The following is a 20,860-nucleotide window of genomic DNA, read 5'->3' as shown; positions in this document are numbered from 1 at the left end:
ATTATATTTTGCTACATTTTTATACAACCTTACAGAAAAAAACAATTCTAAAAACAATCTATAAATGTTTCGTGTTTTTTTTTTAATTATATTTTGCTACATTTTTATACAACCTTACAAAAAAAAAAAAACAATTCTAAAAACAATCTATAAATGTTTCATGTTTTTTTAAAATTATATTTTGCTACATTTTTATACAACCTTACAGAAAAAAACAATTCTAAAAACAATCTATAAATGTTTCATGCTTTTTTTAATTATATTTTGCTACATTTTTATACAACCTTACAGAAAAAAACAATTCTAAAAACAATCTATAAATGTTTCGTGTTTTTATCATATTTATTATTGCATTTTCGGCTATGAATCACTCATTGAAAAAAAAAATTATATTAATTCATAAAAAAATTTTTTTTGGTACATTGTTTATACAATAATTGTTTCGATTTTCATATTGTACAGTTTAATCAAGACATTAAAAAAATGAAAATATCAAGACGTTAAAAAAAAAAAGAAGTTATATTGTACATATCCGTGTTGGACTGAAGATCTCCGAATATAAATTTCACTTAATTTGATCGAGTAGTTCCCCCCCCCCTTTTTTTTTTTACAGCGGGAAAACACGTTTTTATGAGAGCGCATTGAAGCGTGACCATGAAGTCAGCCATCTTTGAATTTTTTGAACACGCCACGGGGAGATAATTCAATTTAAAGCACCGACACTCCTTCCTCATCTTTAATACTAGCTTTTCTTCCTAAAAATTGAACTTTTTGCTCGGTATCATAACAAATTGTTTTTTCGCTAAAAAAACAAAAAACAAAAAAAAAGAACTACTTGATAAAATTAAGTGAATTTTTTTTTCAGAGAACTTCATTCCATAACGGATACGTACAATATAACCTTTTTTCGATATTTTCATTTTTTTAATGTCTTCATTAAACTGTACAAGTACCTATTTTTGTATTATTTATTTCGTTATTATATATTTTTACGTTATCGTAAACACTTGTTTGTATTTGGGGTTCATATAATGGCCGCTAGATGGCAGTTCTCTTTCTAAGAACAGGGGTTGATAACTCGTCTCTGATGCTAATATGTAACTGTCATACAGAAGTGCCTTTTTTTTATTATTCAAGAAAATCAAATTTTATTCCGTGTTAATGCGTCCATGGAGGAATCAAGGGCAGACAACCGACTTTCATTTAATTTTTTTGTTTGTTTTTGGATAATGTTGGAAAAAGACAACAAAAACGTAAAACCAAACAATAATTTATTAACAAACGTGTATTTATTTATTTATCCATTTATTTTTCAGAACATAAGATTTTCAAATAACGAAAACATTCTTTTGGAAAGGTCATTTTATATAAGTAAAAGGTAAGGTAAATTTTTAGATTAGGTCCATCTCCACAATTTTCTTTTAAATGACAACTTCTTTAGGGTTTCGGCTATGCTGAATACGGAAATCGTATTGAAATTTTGCAGAAATAAATAGTTATCGAGATATAAAAGTTGTATAATGCATTGTAATCTCTGGCAGCCATCTTTTTACGCGCGTGCGCGCGTGTCATAAACAAATATACGCGCGTAACAAAGATGGCCGCCAAAGAATACTTTGCATAAAACAACTATTTATATCTCGATAAAGTCGGGTAATCGTGAAGAAAGAGAGCCTATTTCCTCCGATTGACTATAGGTGGCGTTACTGTCTGTCCACCCAGTTACGGAAGCACAAAATGTATATAATAGCACCCTTGAAATAAAAAATGTTTTTGTTATATTTTAATTTTAAACATGTTTTTTTTTTGCAAACATATTTAAGTTTTTTTGTTTTTTTTCAAACATATTTACGTTTTTTTTGTTTTTGTTTTTGCAAACATATTTAAGTTTTATTTTTCCAAACATTTACGTTTTGATGCTTGTTTATTTTCAAACATTTACGTTTTTTTTTTGTTTTTTTTACGTTTTTTTTTTTTTTTTGCAAGCATAAACTAAATGTTTTTGCTGTAGTTTTTTTTGTAAACATATTTATGGGTACAACCGTTTTTCCGCGAGTATTTTTTACGCTCTTATAAAAAAAAAAAAAAAAAAAAAAAATCAACATTTTTTCTTTTATCTTTTTTCTTTATGGACCCCCCTTTTTTTTCTTAATTTTTCTGCCCTTATTTTACCTTTTCCGCGAGTATTTATGAAAAAGGATATTGTAAAACCTGAATCTTACTTGTAAACTACTATTAAAAAATAGCGCGATACAATAAGGGCATAAGCAAACTTTTCAAAAAGAAAAATATTTAAAAAATATTTAGTTTATGCTTACAAAAAAAAAAAAAAACCCAAAAAAACCCCCAAAAAACGTAAATGTTTGAAAATAAACAAGCAACAACACGTAAATGTTTGGAAAAATAAAACTTAAATATGTTTGCAAAAAAAAAAAAATAATAATATTTAAATATGCTTGCAAAAAAAAAAAAACATGTTTAAAATTAAAATATAACAAAAACATTTATTTTTATTTCAAGGGTGCCATTATATACATTTTGTGCTTCCGTAACTGGGTGGACAGACAGTAACGCCACCTATAGTCAAAGGGAGGAAACAGAAACAGGCTCTCTCTTTCTTCACGATTACCTAAAAGTCGTCATTTAAAAGAAAATTGTTGAGGTGGGTGGACCTAATCTAAAAAAATACCAAACAAAATTTGAAGAATATTAAAATGGCTTCGGCCAACACTTATTTGTAAAAAACAAACAAACAACAAAAAAAAAAAAAACAGAACCCGCATTTTTTTTTTTCGAAAATAAAACAAAAACTACTTTATCAATGTGTTTTTTATGGTTTTTGGAACATACCATCTTCATTCCGTGACAAGTTTTTCAGCATTTTTGCTTATCACCATAAGTGCCTAAGTGCCAATCTAAATAATTGGTAAGCACCAAAAACTGACCCAACAAGTCACGGGTGATGAAGGTAAAAATTGTGTTATACGATAAAAAAAAAAAAAAAGTAGATTAGAATTTTATCTCGGGGTAAGAGTACTTTGTTCAATATTTTGGGCGAAGCAAAATATTTCAACAGTCTCTATACTAAAATTGAACCCGATTTAATCTTAACTTTCAGAGAAGTCAAATTTTTTTTTTTTTAAATCTAAATTTTTATTTATTTACCAATAAACCTAATAAGTAGGAAAGTATGGCGTTAAATAGATAAGAAAGTCTCCACTGTGAAGGTGGGGGTGTTTGTTGCTGTTTTGCGACATTTCGAACTCAGAACCGTTAACGGCTTTTTTACACTAATTTTATACCTTTTCTTCACGTATACATTAAATACGAAATTAAAAAATAACTATTAAAACTCCAAACAAGATATTGCCGGACGATCGTATTAATTAGATAGCCCATCAATTAAAATTATAAGAGGTCATTAATTCTATTTTTATCATACATTTAGAATTTTGTATAAATTTTACGACATTGCGGCTAGGTCGTTTTTCTTCAGTACTTCCGTTCAGTTTTTAATGGCCGTGTGTTGACAAAATCCGATGGCTTCTGGCAAACGATCATATTTGTTAAAATACAATTTCCAATTGGGAGAAGTGGTTTTGTGCTTCGAACCCGATCCCAGCAAGGCAAGGGTGCTCTACGATGCTAAGGTGAGTTAATATACTATGAAAAAAATATCATTTCTAAAAAAAAAAAAAAAAAAAAAAATAATAATAAATAGTATCAACTCCATCCATCTTCTACTCCCCAATAACTTATAAGAGAAAGAAAGAAGAAAAAAAAAAGAACATAATTGCTTTTGTTTGTTTTAATTTTGCGTTTTATAATCTTTATTTTAAATTTATTTTTATTTCAGGTTAAAATAATTAATGATTGCGAATTGATAATTATATATTAATGTGAAATGATTCCTTTTGAGGTTACCTCCTTCAAAATTTTTTTTTTTTTTGTAGGAGATAGTTGTTGATAAACTACCATAACTTGTTTAGCATGATTATAAATTCTATTTAGATTTCTTTTTTTTTTTTTTCAATATAAAGAACATGCGAGAATAAATCGATCTTAACATGAAATGAAAATGTTGAATGAGAAATTTAAATAGATACTCGTAGAAAAAAAGGGGCTAATAACTTGAGATTATTTCCGTATTTAATATTATCTGAACTGAAGTATCAATCCAATCCACAATTTGCGAAAGTAACAAAAGTTGCTATATATGCAGAATGAATACGGACCATGCTTAAATAACAATGTTACTATTTAGAAACCCATTCTTAACAAGAGGAGGGCAGAGCGGTTTGTAACTAGATAGGTATCTTCCTATTCTGTACTTTCATCTAATAATTTCATAAACAGAAGATACCGTAAAAATTGAATTTAAATTGAAAATCCTATTAAAAAAATATCATCGTCCATATTCATTCGGCCTAAGAACCTAAAAGTTTGGCTGACGTACACGAGTCAGACCCCTATTGCCAAATAGGCACTGGCTACAATGTTGAACGCGACATGCTGTGTTATTTCTGCACGTTTCTAGCCATCCATGTTTACCGCGAAGGAGAAAAAGAACGTGAAAAAAAAAAAAAAATAAAAAAGTGAGGTCTTTGCTGTTGCGCCCATCGACAAACCGGAAGTGACGAATGTTTAAATTAAGGCTAGTCAATCGAAGTGACCCCTCCCCGTAGAAAAGTGCCCAGTTGAGGATGAAGAAATTAATGTTTTTAGCCAATTTTTTTTTCAATATTTGTCGTCCGAAGGGTCGAGCTTCAAAACGATACCAATCTCGTGAAAATCCATCGCCTCTGTCAGAAGTTTTAAGCAGACATACAAACATACATACATGTATTTAAACAGACAGGTGAGATTTATATTATAGACTAGCCTGGGTCACCGGCGTTGCCCGGGTTGTTGGAGGTATGTGTTGAGCAAAAAGCAAGAAAAAAAAAAAAATTGGTAGTAGGCAGGCTTGAATCCGTACCGTGAAAGAGGAAAGAACGTAAAAAAAAAAAAAACGTGACGTCTTTGCTGTTTGCGCCCATCACCAAACTGGAAGTGACGAAGGTTTAAATTAAGGTTAGTCAATCGAAAAGAGGGGATGACTTTCGAAAATATCGGCGAAAAAAGCGACCTCTGTAGAAAAGTGCCCAGTTGAGACTGAAGGAATTAATGATTTTAGCCAATTTTTCGATATTTGTCGTCCGAAGGGTCGGCTTCAAAACGATACCGATCTCGTGAAAATCCGTTGCCTCTGTTGAAAGTTTTAGACATACATACATACATACATATATACATACATTTAAACAGACAGATGATATTTATATTATAGAAGAACATAATCTGAAAAGCGCAAAGTTCAAGCCAAATTAAAAAAACACACACACAAAAAACCAAGCTAAATTCACGAAATTTGGCCTAAAAATGTTGAGTGGTTCCAAAATGAATAAGAAATAATAACACAGCATCGCACGTTCAACATTGTAGCTTAGGTACCACCAAAGCTGTGTGTAAAACATCAGCGTTTTACACAATAACAGCAACATCATCGTTTCGTGTGTTTACTATTTTCTGAGCCTATTTCTATGAATAGGCATTGGCGCTATAAGTATTAATTCAAGTAACGTTTTTTTTTTTTTTTTTTTTTGCTATTGGATTTTCATATTTACATTGTAAAACAAATAGATTTTTTTTTTTTTTTAGCGAACTACACATCTAATGATAATGTTGCTTACAGGCCTCCATACTTTTTTTTTTTTTTTTTTTTTTGAAAAAAAAAAGCGTCAGAAAATAAAGATCCCCCTCTATCATTTTAAATAATAAAATCAAAGCAAATTTTTTTAGGTCGATTTTCTATTTGCGATTTTTATTATTTCAAGAGTCATATATTCTATTATCTGAATATATTTTTTTAATATTGGAAACTTGTTATAAAAAAAAAAAATCTTTGTTAAAACTTCCTATCGCGGAATATTTGAATTTAATCATTTAAAGCTTTTTAAAAATAATTATTTTTAAGAATTCTGCTTTTTTGTTGTATTTCAAAAAATTATCAAGAAAGTGTTTTTATTTATTTATTTATTTTTTTAACGTATTTATTTTATGCCCAATTTTGTTTACAACTTTAAGATAAGTGAAATAAATAACAGGATTTTATATATATATATATATATATACATATATATATATATATATATATATATATATGTATATATATATAACTATTTCTTAATTATTTGATCCTTTCAGCTTTAAAAAATGTTGAAATTTTTGTCAACCTACATTTATTTTTAGTTTTTATAACATGAAATATGGAGGGTGGGTAGAATACCTAAGAAAATATTTCCTCTAATATATTTAACAAAACCTACTTTTATTATGTAAGTTTATTTAATAATGAATAAATATCGAAAATTTCAGGAAGACCTGATGATTATTTGATTTTTGCTAGATTTTTAAAACATGGGTATATCTACGACTTCAAAAACGTCACTACATAGAAACGTTGTTTAAAGCAACGATAATGTAAACACGATTTTTGTCTCGCATTTTAATTATTTTTGCATGCTGTAAAAATTTTTTTAAAATATTAGTTTATTTGAAGCTTAAATGGTAAAAAAAGTAAGGATATTATTAAATTAGTTACATCATGTTACATACAGCAGGGGCTAAAACTGTGACACGCGTTGGAGGTAGCTATTGTAGCTGGTGCCTATTTGGCAATGGGAGTCTGACTCGTGTATGTCAGCCAAAAGTTTTTGTCAAAACTAAGTATATTTCTCATATTTAAGTAGCTTTTTTTTAATCTGAAATTTTACCTTTTTTTTTTTTTTTTTTTTTTTTTACAGTGATCACCACTTATCAAGGCCCGGAAGCCACTCAGGGATAAGGGTTATTGCAAGTACATTACGTTAGTGTGGAGATTTGATGAAGCGTTTAATTAAGGGGGCGGTTCATTAGGAATTTGTTAACATTGGACTTGAAGACATCCAAGTTGTAGTCCGGAGGGAAGCAGGTAGACGGAACAGAGTTCCACAGGCGTGCAGTTCTAAGAAAGAAGCTTTGTTCATGGAATCCGCGTTTTGATTTAGGCACAGATATAGAGTGGGGGAAATTTTTCACAGTGGATTCAGCTAGACGGGTGTTTTTCGTGAAAGATTGGCGAGGGGGGACCAGAGATTGAGGTTCAGACGAGCACCTGCCATGAAAATAACGATAAACCATTTGTTCCATGCTGTTAATAGAAAAATAAAATTTAGACTGGGGTTCACATTACTATATAAACTTAAAAATGATGATACTTGTTGTAGAATCAAGAATGTGCTTACCTTCCCTCTCCACCATTATGGACCATTTAACTAATTTCAACATATTTATTCAGTAGCAATTAGTGGTATGCTAATTGCCATTGGACCAGCCTACAATTAGTCAGGGATGGTGGATTGTTCTATTTTGAGGCGCCTGATTGGCTAAACATGCCAGGAGGGGCAGGTGCCACTCTACAAATGCCAGCTGCTCTGGCATTCAGGGTTTTTTTTTTTTTTTTTTTTAAATACTGTTCTAGACTTCTGCCAGGAACCACACTTTGTCAATTATCGCATCCATTCAGCACAACATCTTCATTGGGTTAGCTGGCTCACCCTAGCAATATTCTACACTTATGCACTTTTGTTACCATGCTGAAATAATAGAGTATTATTTAGAAAGCCATTCTTAACATGGGAAGGGGAGGGTGTTTTGTAATTATTCTGTATTTTCACCTAACAATTTAATAAAAGATCGTAAAACTTGAATTTAACTTGAAAATACTATTTCAAAAAAAATAGAGAGGTAACAAAAGTGCATAAGCATCAAAATGATTACCCATCTTATTGATCATATGGTGTAGGACAGAACGAGTAGCTATTTTTTAATTTCCAAAATGGACGCCATAATGGAAATAAAAAAAATGGAATTTATATTCATCAGCTCTCATGGCACTCAATATTTTTTTTTCGATAAAATTCAGTAACACAAAATTAAACTGCGTGTTCTTGAAATGAAACAAAAACAAACAAACATTTGATTTACAAGAGAAACGATGGTTACCACCTCGTGGCAATCTTGACTAAAGTTGCATGCAAGATTGTGGCTGCGAACGGATGTAAAAAAATGGAACAGAACGCAAATTTTAGCGAAGCAAAATTAGCGAGTCGACTGTACAGCTTAGCAAGAACAAAACAAAAAAAAACAACTGCTGATTACATCTATCCATAGCCCTTGAGCCCCTGGAGGGGCATAGGCCATCTACAACTTTTTGTAGATGTTTTTGTAGTGAGGAGTTTTTTTTTGTTTTTTTTTTACAGGGTGAGGGTGCTGACCCCATGCCCAACCTTCACAGCGCCTCACCTTTCCAAATGGTCACCCATCTGATACTGGCCAGGCTCAACGTTGCTTAACTTCAGTGATCTGGCAAGAACCGGTGTGTCAACGTGATTGTGCCGTACATAACTGCTGGTTACAACAACTAATAATAAGCATAGGCACAGCCAAAAAATGGAAGAAAAACTAAGTTTTTTTTCCATTTTTAAAATTTTTTTTTTAAATGGATTAAAATCTATTATTCTTGAGCAATTTTTGTTTTTCCAGAAAGAGAAAAGCCTAAATTTGAAAAGCAGAATAATATAAGACTTTTTCTACCATTTTTAATAAAATTTTAAATTTTCCAAAAAAAAAAAAAAAAAAAAAAAAAAACCCCATTCACTGCCATTTTTTGCTTCAATGGATAACACATTCGAATATTTTTAAAAGGTTTTTGAACCAATTACTTTTTTTTTTGTCTAAATAAGATTTAGGATTATTTGCTATAAGAATATGCAAAAATATTATAACAATAAGTACCTTAATTTCAAATAATTCCATCTTATATCTCACTCTATAGATTTCATATGATAAAATTTAAAAAAATCCAAAATTTAATGATAGTTTGGAAGAAACTATGGTAACCTTTACAAGACAAAATAAGTTCATTTAGTCTTGTAAATTTCTATGTATTAACATTTGTTTGACGATTAAGTGAAGAATCAATTTTATAAGTTTTTCATAAGCAAATATATATATATATATATATATATATATATATATATATTGCCTACATAACTCTCAAAGTTGAGCAATGATAAGGCTGGCCAGTACCAGATGGATGACCATTTTAGGAATGCTGGGCGCCATATGTGTTGGAGAGAACTCTTGCATCTGGTATCACGCTTGGTCGTCTTGATCATCAGGACCAAGTGTTTCTGGATAAGAGTGTGGTAGATGCAAGTCCCCCAAACTTTAAACTAATTCAAGCGCAAGGGGGAGATAACAACTGTGTGTAGGCGTTATGGTCTTCCATAGGTGAGGCATAACAAGAAATTACTAAAACAAATTCTTGTATATTTAGCAAAATGCGCAGTTATTTATCAATTTTTTTCTTTTTTTGGTATCGATTCTTCAAAGCATTTCCTATTTAATGGTATATTAGTAATATTGGGCTCACTAAAAGAAAATTATTAATCTATTTTTTTTTTAAGATTTAAAAGTAGTGTTTTTTGTAAAAATAATGAAAGTATATATCTATAATATAAAGCTGAATGTGTGTGTGTGTGTCTGGTCATGAATAGGCTCCTATATAGTTGACTATTTTAAAAAACTGATTACATATAATGATAGAAGATGTATCGAGACACAGGAATGAGTATGTTTGATCTGGCAGAACAGTGGTTCATTAAAATTGTGGAGTCTGCGTTCGTGCCTGGTCCACAAAGTATGGAAATAAAAAATTAAAAAAAACAAGTGTTTTTGATATAGATGTACATAAGAATACTTTGATAAGTATGTTTTAACTAAAATAGGGATGGTATAATAAAATTGTGGGGTCTGCGTTCGCACCTGGCCTCCATAGAATGAAAATAGGCACAAACTTTAATAAAGACTTTTCATATCTATCTGCGTAAGTATACTTTGATAATTATGTTTCAGTTTGAAGAAATATGGTATAATAAAATTATGGGGTGTTAGTTCGCGCCTGACCTCCATAGAATGGAAATATGTCACAAAGTTTAACAAGGTTTTTTAATATAGATCCACAGAATATTGTGATAAGTGTTTCAGTGTGAACAGGTATGGTATAATAAATTATGGGATTTATCTATTTTATTTTTACTTTCATCATATTTTGCTTTGGTTTTGATACCCCCAAATTCGAAGCTATCTCTTTACAACCCTTCCTTTTCATAACCTATCATACTTTCATAAATCAGTCCATTTTTTGTAGGCTGTTTTTGAACCCAGTCAACGACGGGTACTTTTGCTAGTATATATATATATATATATATATATATATATATATTTCTTTTTTGCTAATCTGAAAAATAATAATTATTAACACATTCAACGAATTTCACACTTCAAAACACAAAAGATGAAAAGTTAAACACCTTCAAAATTCGGATTTTCAACCTTAAAATCTGATACGTGCACAGTTGTTTTTTATTGTTTGTTTTATTTACAATCCTCACCCTCCCCACAATACAGTATATTTTGTTCAGTTTCGACTGATTATTTTAAGCATATTTGTAACCACAAATAAACGGGATTTGTAGGCAAAAAAAAAAAATATATATGAATATTGATTATGAAAAAAACAAAACATCGTTAGAAAGTTCATTCTTCACTTAATCTGTGAAAATTCCATATTGACTTGATAATTACTTGATTTTTGATAAATTTTTAGAGAAACTTCATGCTCGTCTGAACTCCAATCTCTGGTCCCCCCTCGCCAATCTTTCACGAAAAACATCCGTCTAGCTGAATCCACTGTGAAAAATTTCCCCCACTCTATATCTGTGCCTAAATCAAAACGCGGATTCCATGAACAAAGCTTCTTTCTTAGAACTGCACGCCTGTGGAACTCTGTTCCGTCTGCCTGCTTCCCTCCGGACTACAACTTGGATGTCTTCAAGTCCAACGTTAACAAATTCCTAATGAACCGCCCCCTTAAGTAAACATTTCAGCAAATCTCCTCACTAACGTAATGTACTTGCAATAACCCTTATCCCTGAGTGGCTTCCGGGCCTTGATAAGTGGTGATCACTGTTTAAAAAAAAAAAAAAAAAAAAAAACGCAATTACTCCTTCCTTCCATTTTAGTCGTGCGTAAATAAGTGTTTTAATTTTTAACCACCCTGTACTTTTTATGAATATGTTAATAATGAAATGAAATAGCTAAGAAATGTAGACTGTAGTTTCACTTAACATTTTAATAAACAAAAGATACCATAAAAATTGAATTTCATCATCCTTTCTCTGCATAATTACCAAAACAAAACAATGAAATGAAAAAACTAAACTTTTTGTCTTTCGTTTTTTTTTTTTTTTTCTTTTCAAATAGGACTATTTTCACAAACAGGACTGTAGTTTCACATAACAATTTCATAAACAAAAGATACTGTAAAAGTTGAATTTTATGGTCCTTTCTCTACACAATTAACAAATACAATGAAATGAAATAACTAAAAAATATAATCTTCCAGAATAACAGACAAAGCAATTTTAATGCCATTTTTTATTGAAATGACAAGACAGAGTAGCTAAAAAATTAAAACACGGTTGTTATCAGCAGTCAAGTCGGGTTTTCTTTTCTTTTTTTTTTTTTTTTTTTTTGCTAGGCTGTAAAGTTGAATCGCTAATTTAGTTTTGCTAACATCTGTGTTCCGTTCCATTTTTTACATCCGTTCGTAGCCGCCATCTTGCGTACGACTTTAGTCAAGATTGCCCACCTAGTCCTCATGTTAAGAATAGGTTTTTAGTGTCATTATATAGAAACCCATTCTTAATACACTGTGGGGGCAGGATTTTGTTAACTATACTGTACCTTTGTCTATTTACAACATTTTGTTTTTTGTCTATTGATATCTTTATATTGTTGCGTATTATTTTTTTTAATCATTGTTTTCTGGTGTTATTTTTGGTGCATGTACCAAGGAAGCCGACTAATCAAACATGGGAGATAAATCGTGAAACAAGGGAGATAAATCAGTTTAACAATAAAAACAAAAAGTTCCAAAATATTTAGTTAAACAACAGAAAGAGTAATCTAATCTATCTATATATCTATAAAAGTGTGTATGTGTCTGTCTGTCTGTCTACATTTCCCTATGCAATAACTCTGTCAATTTTCAGTCTACAGACTCGAAATTTGATATACAGGGTAGTGAGATTTGGGAAAATCTTTGTAATCGGTTTTCGGGCAGAAATTTGGCTGTTAAGGGGTCAAAGTTTAACGATTTGACCTTTGAAAAATCTACCAAATTCCTCCGACAATTTTGGGTTTAAACACTTGAAATTTTAGATATAGGTTCCTTGGACATGAATCTAACTTAATAACTTGATTTGAGCCCAAAAGAATAAATGTTTAGATGTCATAATAGGGGTCAAAGTTAAAAAAATTTGACCTCTGCGGTCTCTACCACATTACTCAGACACTTTCTGGTCTAAACATTTGAAATTTTACATAAAGGATATTCAGAGATAGGGCAAGCTTTTTAATCGGTTTGGATCGAAAATTTTAGCTACCAATATATAAATGTATGTATGATTGCATGTCTGCCTAAAACTTTCGACAGAGGCGACTGATTTACACAAAATCAGTATCGTTTGGAAGTTCGACCCTTCAGACGACAAATACTGAAAAATTGGCTAAAAACATTAATTTCTTCACCCTCAACTGGGCACTTTTCTACAGGGAGGGGTTGCTTTTTTCACCGATATTTTCAAAAGTCATCCCTTCTTTTCGATTGATTAGCCTTAATTTAAACCTACGTCACTTCCGGTTTGACGGTGGTTGTAACAACAAAGACGTCATGTTTTTTTCCCTTTCTTTTCCTCCTTCGCAGTACGGGTTCAAGCCTGCCTTCCTACTACCACTTTTTTTTTGCTCAACACACACCTCCAAACACCCAGACAACGTCGGACTGAAATGTTAGTTTAATAAAATTTTGAATATTTTTTAGTTTAACTAAAAAGAAATCTTTTTAAATCAATTCCAAAATATTGATTTAGTTAAACAACAGAAAAAAACAGTAATTTGATTTAAATTAAAATATGAATATTTTCCAGTTCTATTTTCATAAATTTGTATCGAAATATGGTACTTGTACAGTTTAATCAACACATTAAAAAAAATGAAAATATTGAAAAAAAATTATTGTACATACCTATTATGGAATTAAGTTTTCCAGATATAAATTTCACTTAATTTGATAAAGTAGTTTTTTTATTTATTTTACAGCGAAAAAAAAACAAGTTTTTATGACAACGAGCTGAAAGTATCATGGTTGCATTTTTATACCACGAGGAAGGTGGCTTGGGGGCGGGGGCACAGGAAGATAACTCAGTCTAAACTAAAGCGCCGACATCCCCTTCCCCATGTTAAATAATACCTTCTCTTCCTTCTGTATTCAAACATATTACCATTTATTGTTTTTAACATGTCAAAATGTCCATTTTTATTTTTAATTTTTTTTTTTTTTAAAGCATCTGTTTCGTAGCACAGGAACAATTGTATGTCAATCTTGAGTATATTCCCCACTGACTAGATATATATTTTGACACTTTTATCTTATCCTAAGGCCAAGAAAGCATATTTTAGTGTGACTTTCTTCATGTTGGACACAACAGCAACGTCTAATAAAATTTTAAGAATTACTTATTTAGCATTGCAATTTCAGTAATCAGGGCAATCCCATTTTCTCCAAAGGGTGGTGGAGGGTGATAACATAAATACAAACATGTAGATGTTTTCGCATATAATTATTATATAAATATTTCTATTTAATTATACGATTCATAATCCTTGTAATTATGCAATTTTCATAATTAGTTAAAAAAAAATTTATGTTCTCTCATCGCTGCCTTGTAACAAAAGATGACGCCAGATTTCATCCCCAAAGTCTGTGTCCAAAACAGTTTTTGTTAGCCCCCCCCCACTCACCACCTTTCAATATTTCTTTAATCCTCCTAAAGTCGCACAGAAATCCAATTGTTTTCAGATCAAGAAACTAAACATCTGTGTATACTATCATTCTATGCTTTTCACCTGTCTAAGAAATTGTTCATGGCTCAACTGATCGGCATGCAGTACTTGTACGGGAAAATGTATTACGGCAAATCATGTTCCAGATGATAGCGCTACCATTTTTGGAAATGGAAGATTAAAACTCCGTCAAGGCTTTTACCATTATTTTGGTCATAACTGAATGTTGAAGTAAACTGGACCACCTCCAACTTATGCCTGACCTCATTAAGAGCAGCATGATGTGGAAAGCAACCTGCATAATGCTAACAGAACAGATAAAACTTGATTTGATTTAATATTTGACCAAATTTTGGTAATTCTAAGACCTTCGTTAATTGAAGTTAAACCTTACGGAATTAAGTACATGGCACGGCAAAAATTTCTTCCACATTTAAAACTTTCAACTATGTTGCTTAAGAGAACATATGCAACTGTCAGTGATGTTTTCATTTAGCTAATAACTTTCCATTTATTTTCAGGCACCCTTATCAAGCAATATGGTTTGAACTAGTGCCGGTCCTGGATATGACCTTAAACTATATCAGATGGTGAGGCCTCAGCTTGCGGGCTTTGGGAAGTGTGGAGCCACCCCTTAATTGCCATTGCTCCCAGGTCCACTCTGACCCAGAGTGGTAGTACCTGTTAGGGTCCCAACTATGGGTTAAATAGAAACTGACTTGAAAAAAAAAATATATATACTCTATTAAAAAATTTGGTACTCATGCAGAGAGTGATCCGTGCTGAAATAATGTTATTATTTCAAAAGCCATTCTTAACATGGGGAGGGGAGGGTGTTTTGTACCTATTCTGTACTTTAACCTTACAATTGAATAAAAAAACATAAAACTTTAATTAAACGTGGAAATACGATTTTAAAAAATAGCGCGGATCACTCTCTGCATTAGCACCAAAAAATTTTCTTCAAAATCACTGGATTTGGCATTAAATAACCTGAAAAGGGTTGATATGCCGTAAAACCAAAACAACCAAAACAACCAACTAACTTGGACTAGTGCACATCGTGCTTTTATTGTAGAAATGTTTTTTGAACAATGGTGAATCTGTAACTGCAACACAGAATTTTCCAAATTCATTACAAGTTAGAACAGCATGGTGTTGTTCCAGATAGAAAATTAATACAGCTATGGGTTGCAAATTTCAGTGCTACAGCTTCGGCACTTAAAAGAAAAGAAAGCCGTCTAGAAAGCCTTGAAGTGCTTCAACACCAGACAGTATTTGAGCTGTGAGACTTTCTGTTGCTCTGTCTTCTACGCATTCAACTTGCAAACATGCTTTGGTCTTGGGATTGTCTGATTAAACAGTCAGAAGAATTTTGCCCACTGATATGCAGTTCTATCAATACAAATTAATGATTGCTCAGAATGCGCACGAACACGACTGGAAAGATTGCATGTCAAAATGCGGGAGATATTTCTGCCGCACCCTGTATTTTCTAAGTGCTTAACTTTACACTTTTTACTATAGAAATTTTATTTTTAAAACTAAAAGAATTCTTTTTATTTTAAGTAATTTGTACTTGTGTAGTGATATTTGATGTGATGTGCGGGTGGGGTGGGGGGTTAAGTGCTAAAAACGGTATTTTTTTACATAAGATTAGAGTAATTAAAGAAATGAATAATTCCATTGGGAGTTAAAAAGATTAAAGCGGACTTTGTTTAGCTTTCTGCCCTCATGGGGAAGTAAGTAAATATATTCAAGGAGTAAGTAAATATATTCAAGGAGTAAGTAAATATATTCAAGAAGAAAGACAGAAAAGACACAATCAAAAGGATTTTTATTTTATTTTAATGTAAATATAAGATGTTAAACACTTTTTTATTTATTTTTTTTAAAACTTCCCTTGATTTTCTTGTAGATTTTGGAAACTGCTCAAGTGAGGGTAAAGTCTGGCGAAGAGATTCCAGCTTACCGAATTCACTTCCAAGGATGGAACAGAAGGTGAGAAGTTTGTTGCTCTTTTCTCTTTTTTAATGCGTCTCTTTAATTTACATTTTTTTTTTTTTTCTTGCTTTTAACAAATTTGATTAGAAAAGAGAATTAAAAACTGTTACAATGAAAAGTTAGAATTAAAAAAAAATATCAGCACAATTGAAATGAAGATTGATAAATTTAAATACAAGGAATTAAATATTTTGTTTGCGAACTGTTATCCTCATCTTAGTTGTTGTTTCACAACGTTTCGACCAAACATTCCTCTGGCCTTCATCAGGTGCTTAATCGCGACAGGATAGGAATGTTGAATCTCTTAACGGTATCTTTAATAATTACTGCCTTCCATAGTTGTCGCAATCTCGCTACGTTTTGGCAAATTTTTGTTGGCTTTAGTTAGGATTGAAACCGCTATCTTCAGACAATGCTCACCTGGAACTGTAGAGATTCAATGTCTCTATCCACTGCACCACGGGCCCCGAAAGGCGATCATAGTTGAATTTTTTGGTCTTATAAATCCAAGTATTTTGTTATCTAATCTTCCATTGTCGGGTCCGTACCTAATGGTTATATTTAATTATTGGAATTTGAGATGAGAAATGTATATTTTATTTATTTGCAGACTGTTATCCTCATTTTTTTACATGACCGGAACGGACTGTTATCTTCATTTTTTTACATGACCGAAACGGACTGTTATCCTCATTTTTTTACATGACCGAAACAGACTGTTATCCTCATTTTTACATGACCGAAACGGACTGTTATCCTCATTTTTACATGACCGAAACAGTCTATTATCCTCATTTTAAACATGACCGAAACAGACAGTTATCCTCATTTTTTTTTTACATGACCGAAACGGACTGTTATCCTCATTTTTACATGACCGAAACAGTCTATTATCCTCATTTTAAACATGACCGAAACAGACAGTTATCCTCACTTTTTTTTTTACATGACCGAAACAGACTGTTATCCTCATTTTTACATGACCAAAACGGACTGTTATCCTCATTTTTACATGACCGAAACGGATTGTTATCATCATTTTTACATGACCGAAATGGACAGTTATCCTCATTTTTTTTTTACATGACCGAAACGGACTGTTATCCTCATTTTTTTACATGACCGAAACGGACTGTTATCCTCATTTTTTTACATGAACGAAACGGACTGATATCCTCATTTTTTTACATGACCGAAACGGACTGTTATCCTCATTTTTTTACACGTTCGAAACAGACTGTTATGCTCATTTTTACATGACCGAAACATGGTGAAACAACATCTATAAAGATGAATAAATGCTTTCTACCTGGCATTGCTCGGTGTTTATCTAACAATATTAAAGCAGTTTGCTCTGAAAATAATTGCAAAATTTGGTGCTTATATGGAATAACACTTAGTTTAAAAAAAAAAAAAAAAATGCAGAAAAATCTTTGTATGCACTTGTCATTGAAAGAATATGTCGTATTCCAAAAATGACGTAAATGAATCGAATATTTTTTTTTTTTTTTTAACAAAATTTTATAAAGAAGTGCGGAAGAAGCCATATTGATTTAAATTTTGCCAAAATTCAAGGGTGTCAATTTAATTTAACTGCAGAGATTTTGTTTGTATTTAAAGCAATTAAATATTTTTAACCACTAAAACTTTGTAAAATTTGATTTTCATAATTTAAAAAAAATTACTTGATCAGTTTGTGATATTTAGAATATGGCATCTTCATTCCGTAATGAGTATGTACATAAAGTGTTTTCTGTTATTTTTTTTTTTTTTAATTAAGTGTAATTCTAAATAGTACCCCCAATTTTATTTACTAGTTTTGTTTGATTTTTGAAGCAGTAGCAGGGCAAATTAATCTTATTTTTGCAGTTTTTTTTTTAATAAGCACTTTTAGATTTTTTTTTTCTTTGTAAAAACAACAAACAAAACCCCTTAAGAATAACCCTAAGTCCTAGTGGCAATACTTGATAAACGCTGATCTTATTTGTTAATATTTAAAAAGATTTTTTTAATCGGCAAAAAATCTAAAAACATAATTATGATGGATTAATTTTTTCTGACACCATTAAAAAAAAAAAAACTGACAAATCTATTTTAGCAAGTAATTGTTCATAGCCATAAAGTTTATAAATGACAAAAAAAAAAAGGAATTGTAATTAAAAAAAGGTGAACTTAATTTAAACAAGAGATAAAATATAAATAAAAAAAATGCAAAAGATAGGGAACCACTTTTCTATTTTTTCTTTTTTTTTTTATATAACGTGAATATACGCGCTTAAGCCATATTGTTTTCGTATTTTCCGATGAGTTTTTAAGAGTTTTTATTTATTTCTATTTTAAGTTGGGATCGAACGGTTGCTGAAAATTATATTTTGAAAAGCAGTGAAGAAAACAGACGGTTGATGAAGAAATTGGCTGAAACAGCCAAGTGTTAGTGAGTAAAATTTTTTTTTTAATGTTTGTTGCTTAATCATTTTTGATTTTGTTATTGGTCCCCCCCGAAAAAGGAAGGATTGGACCTAGAAACTCACTCCCGTTGGTCTGTTTATTTGTTCGCATTTTTCTTAATAACCACGCCTTGGACTTTTTAAAATAATTTGCACAAACATTAAGTAATTTAAAAAAAAAAAAAAAAAAAAAGTAAATTTTTGCCAGAATGGATTTTTCGGGGTAACTCTGGTATAACCCCCCTCCCTCCCTCCCTCCGAGGGAATTATAGAGGTAAAATTGCCTCCAAATCGTTCATGCAGGTTTGATTCTTCATTTGTCCACATTTTTCTCAATAACCACATCTTGGATTTTTTTTAAATTTTGCACAAACATTAATCCTAGTAAAAGTAAATTTTTCACTCGTCGAGGGAGACCCCACATGCTTGGCTTGTTTTAGTCCTGAATGTTTTTCTAAAACGTCTAAATAAAATAAAGTTTGGGATTGAGATAATTTGGACTACTTTTATCTTGTATTATTTGGATTGTTCAGACTACTCTTCTCGTCTTGATCATTATTCTCAACATTTCGGCTGATGTAACCAACCTTTCTCAGGTGTATCTTTACAATGGCTGTTTTTCATGAAAAAAAATTTTTTTTTTTAATTCTAATGAACTATATGTGTAATGCTTTTATGAAACAGCAGTCGAGTCATTTCCGTTTTTGTATAAATTCAGGTCCGCGTTGATTTGTTTTTTTAATTTTTAAGATGAGGATCGATAATTTGTATTATTTGGATTACTGTTCTCATTTTCGGTTGTTATTCTTATGTTTCAGCCAATATAACCTCAGACCTTCTTCCATTTCATAAAAACACCACACAATTCGAATTCTAACGACTTTGATTAATTGGGAAAAAAAACTATAAAAACATTCTTTTTCAGCATTCATTAACAACAGCCATTGTGAAGAAACATCTGAATTGACCAATCACTCTTAGAGAGGGTCCAAAGAAGTCTCAAATTTAATACGTCCCACACTGTCTACCAAGCTCCAACCTCTGTCCCATCACTGCAATAACATATCCCTGTGCCTGTTTTACGAATACTTCAATAAAAATGTGTTCTAATGAACCCCTAGCACTAGTGCACCCTTGACATATATATCCAAAACTAACCTGATAAGCAGCAAACTCTCACCCTCTTTACTGGAGCTTTCTAGATGCTAGAAAGCCTTCTACTTCTAATAGTTTCTTGCCTCTGACTGCTAGACCTTGGAATTTCCTCCCTGTTTCTTGCTTCCCTGACTGTACTAAACTACAGAGGTTTAAATGGAATGTGAACAGACATCTTGGTGCTCAACTTCCTATAGTCACGTTAGGCATGATTTTTAATAGTAGTCTCTTATGTTTTAAGTGGCAATGGGCCTTGTTTGGGGTGAAAGAGATTTGAAAAAGAAAAAAATAGTTTTATTCTTGTAAAGAAAATCATTTTTAAACTATTAATGGGAATCTGTAGGCCTCCTCCCTACCTCAAGTTTTAAAATCTTGCAACGGTTTTAATTATTTGGAATTATCTCCCTTGTTTTGCAAATTTGTGTGAGATCGGCTATCCTCATGTAGCCATAAAATTTTATTTTTTATTTATTTTTTAATCAATTTATGTGGTTTTTGAGGTATGATATATTCTTTCAAGTACATACATCATAATTTTTTTTACTTTGGTGTTTTTAAAGTGAGGATAAGTTCTGGACATACTGAATTTGATTACTGAAAGGACGACTCAAAATATTTGTTAACATTGAACTTGATAATGACCATGTTGTAATAAGCTAGAAAGCAGCTCCACTGTATTGAGTTCCAGATTAGAAGTTCCTGGAAATTAATTTTGTTCATGAAAGTTCTTTTTAGTTTGTATATATTTTAGAGGAAAGGGGTAGAGATCAGAGATTGGAGTTCAGTCGGGCATCTACCATGGAAAAAACGATAAAGGATAAAAAATAATAAACCTATTTTTTACATTTCTTTAAATGATTTTTAGCTTTAACTATAAAAATTAAACATTTATTTTTTACTTTTTTTGAAATGATTTTTTTAGTTTTAATTATAAAAAATAACAAACATTTATTTTTTACTTTTTTTGAAATGATTTTTTTAGTTTTAATTATAAAAAATAACAAACATTTATTTTTTACTTTTTTTGAAATGATTTTTTTAGTTTTAATTATAAAAAATAACAAACATTTATTTTTTACTTTTTTTAAATGATTTTTTAGCTTTAACTATAAAAGATAATACTTTTATTTTTTTTATATTTCCTTAAATGATTTTTTTAGTTTTAATTATTAAAAATAAACTTATTTTTACATTTCCTTTTAATG

The 20,860-nt window shown here is 30.9% G+C and overlaps 1 protein-coding gene across 1 annotated transcript in view; it reads left to right on the top strand.

Moving 5' to 3' along the window:
* Positions 1-3,405: 3,405 nt before the first annotated feature.
* Positions 3,406-20,860, top strand: part of LOC145269503 (MSL complex subunit 3-like) — a 54,699-nt gene continuing 37,244 nt past the window's right edge. The window contains exons 1-3 of the mRNA XM_080125239.1: positions 3,406-3,650; positions 15,968-16,050; positions 18,395-18,487. Coding sequence (XP_079981365.1) covers positions 3,540-3,650; positions 15,968-16,050; positions 18,395-18,487 — 287 coding nt within the window. The 5' untranslated portion in view covers positions 3,406-3,539. The remainder of the gene's footprint in view (positions 3,651-15,967; positions 16,051-18,394; positions 18,488-20,860) is intronic.

Source organism: Euprymna scolopes, chromosome 45 (assembly GCF_053919585.1).
Source record: "Euprymna scolopes isolate OS-2025 chromosome 45, ASM5391958v1, whole genome shotgun sequence".
NCBI classification, from domain to species: domain Eukaryota; kingdom Metazoa; phylum Mollusca; class Cephalopoda; order Sepiida; family Sepiolidae; genus Euprymna; species Euprymna scolopes.
The sequence above is the reverse complement of the archived record's forward strand: the minus strand, read 5'-3'. Positions and strand labels throughout refer to the sequence as shown.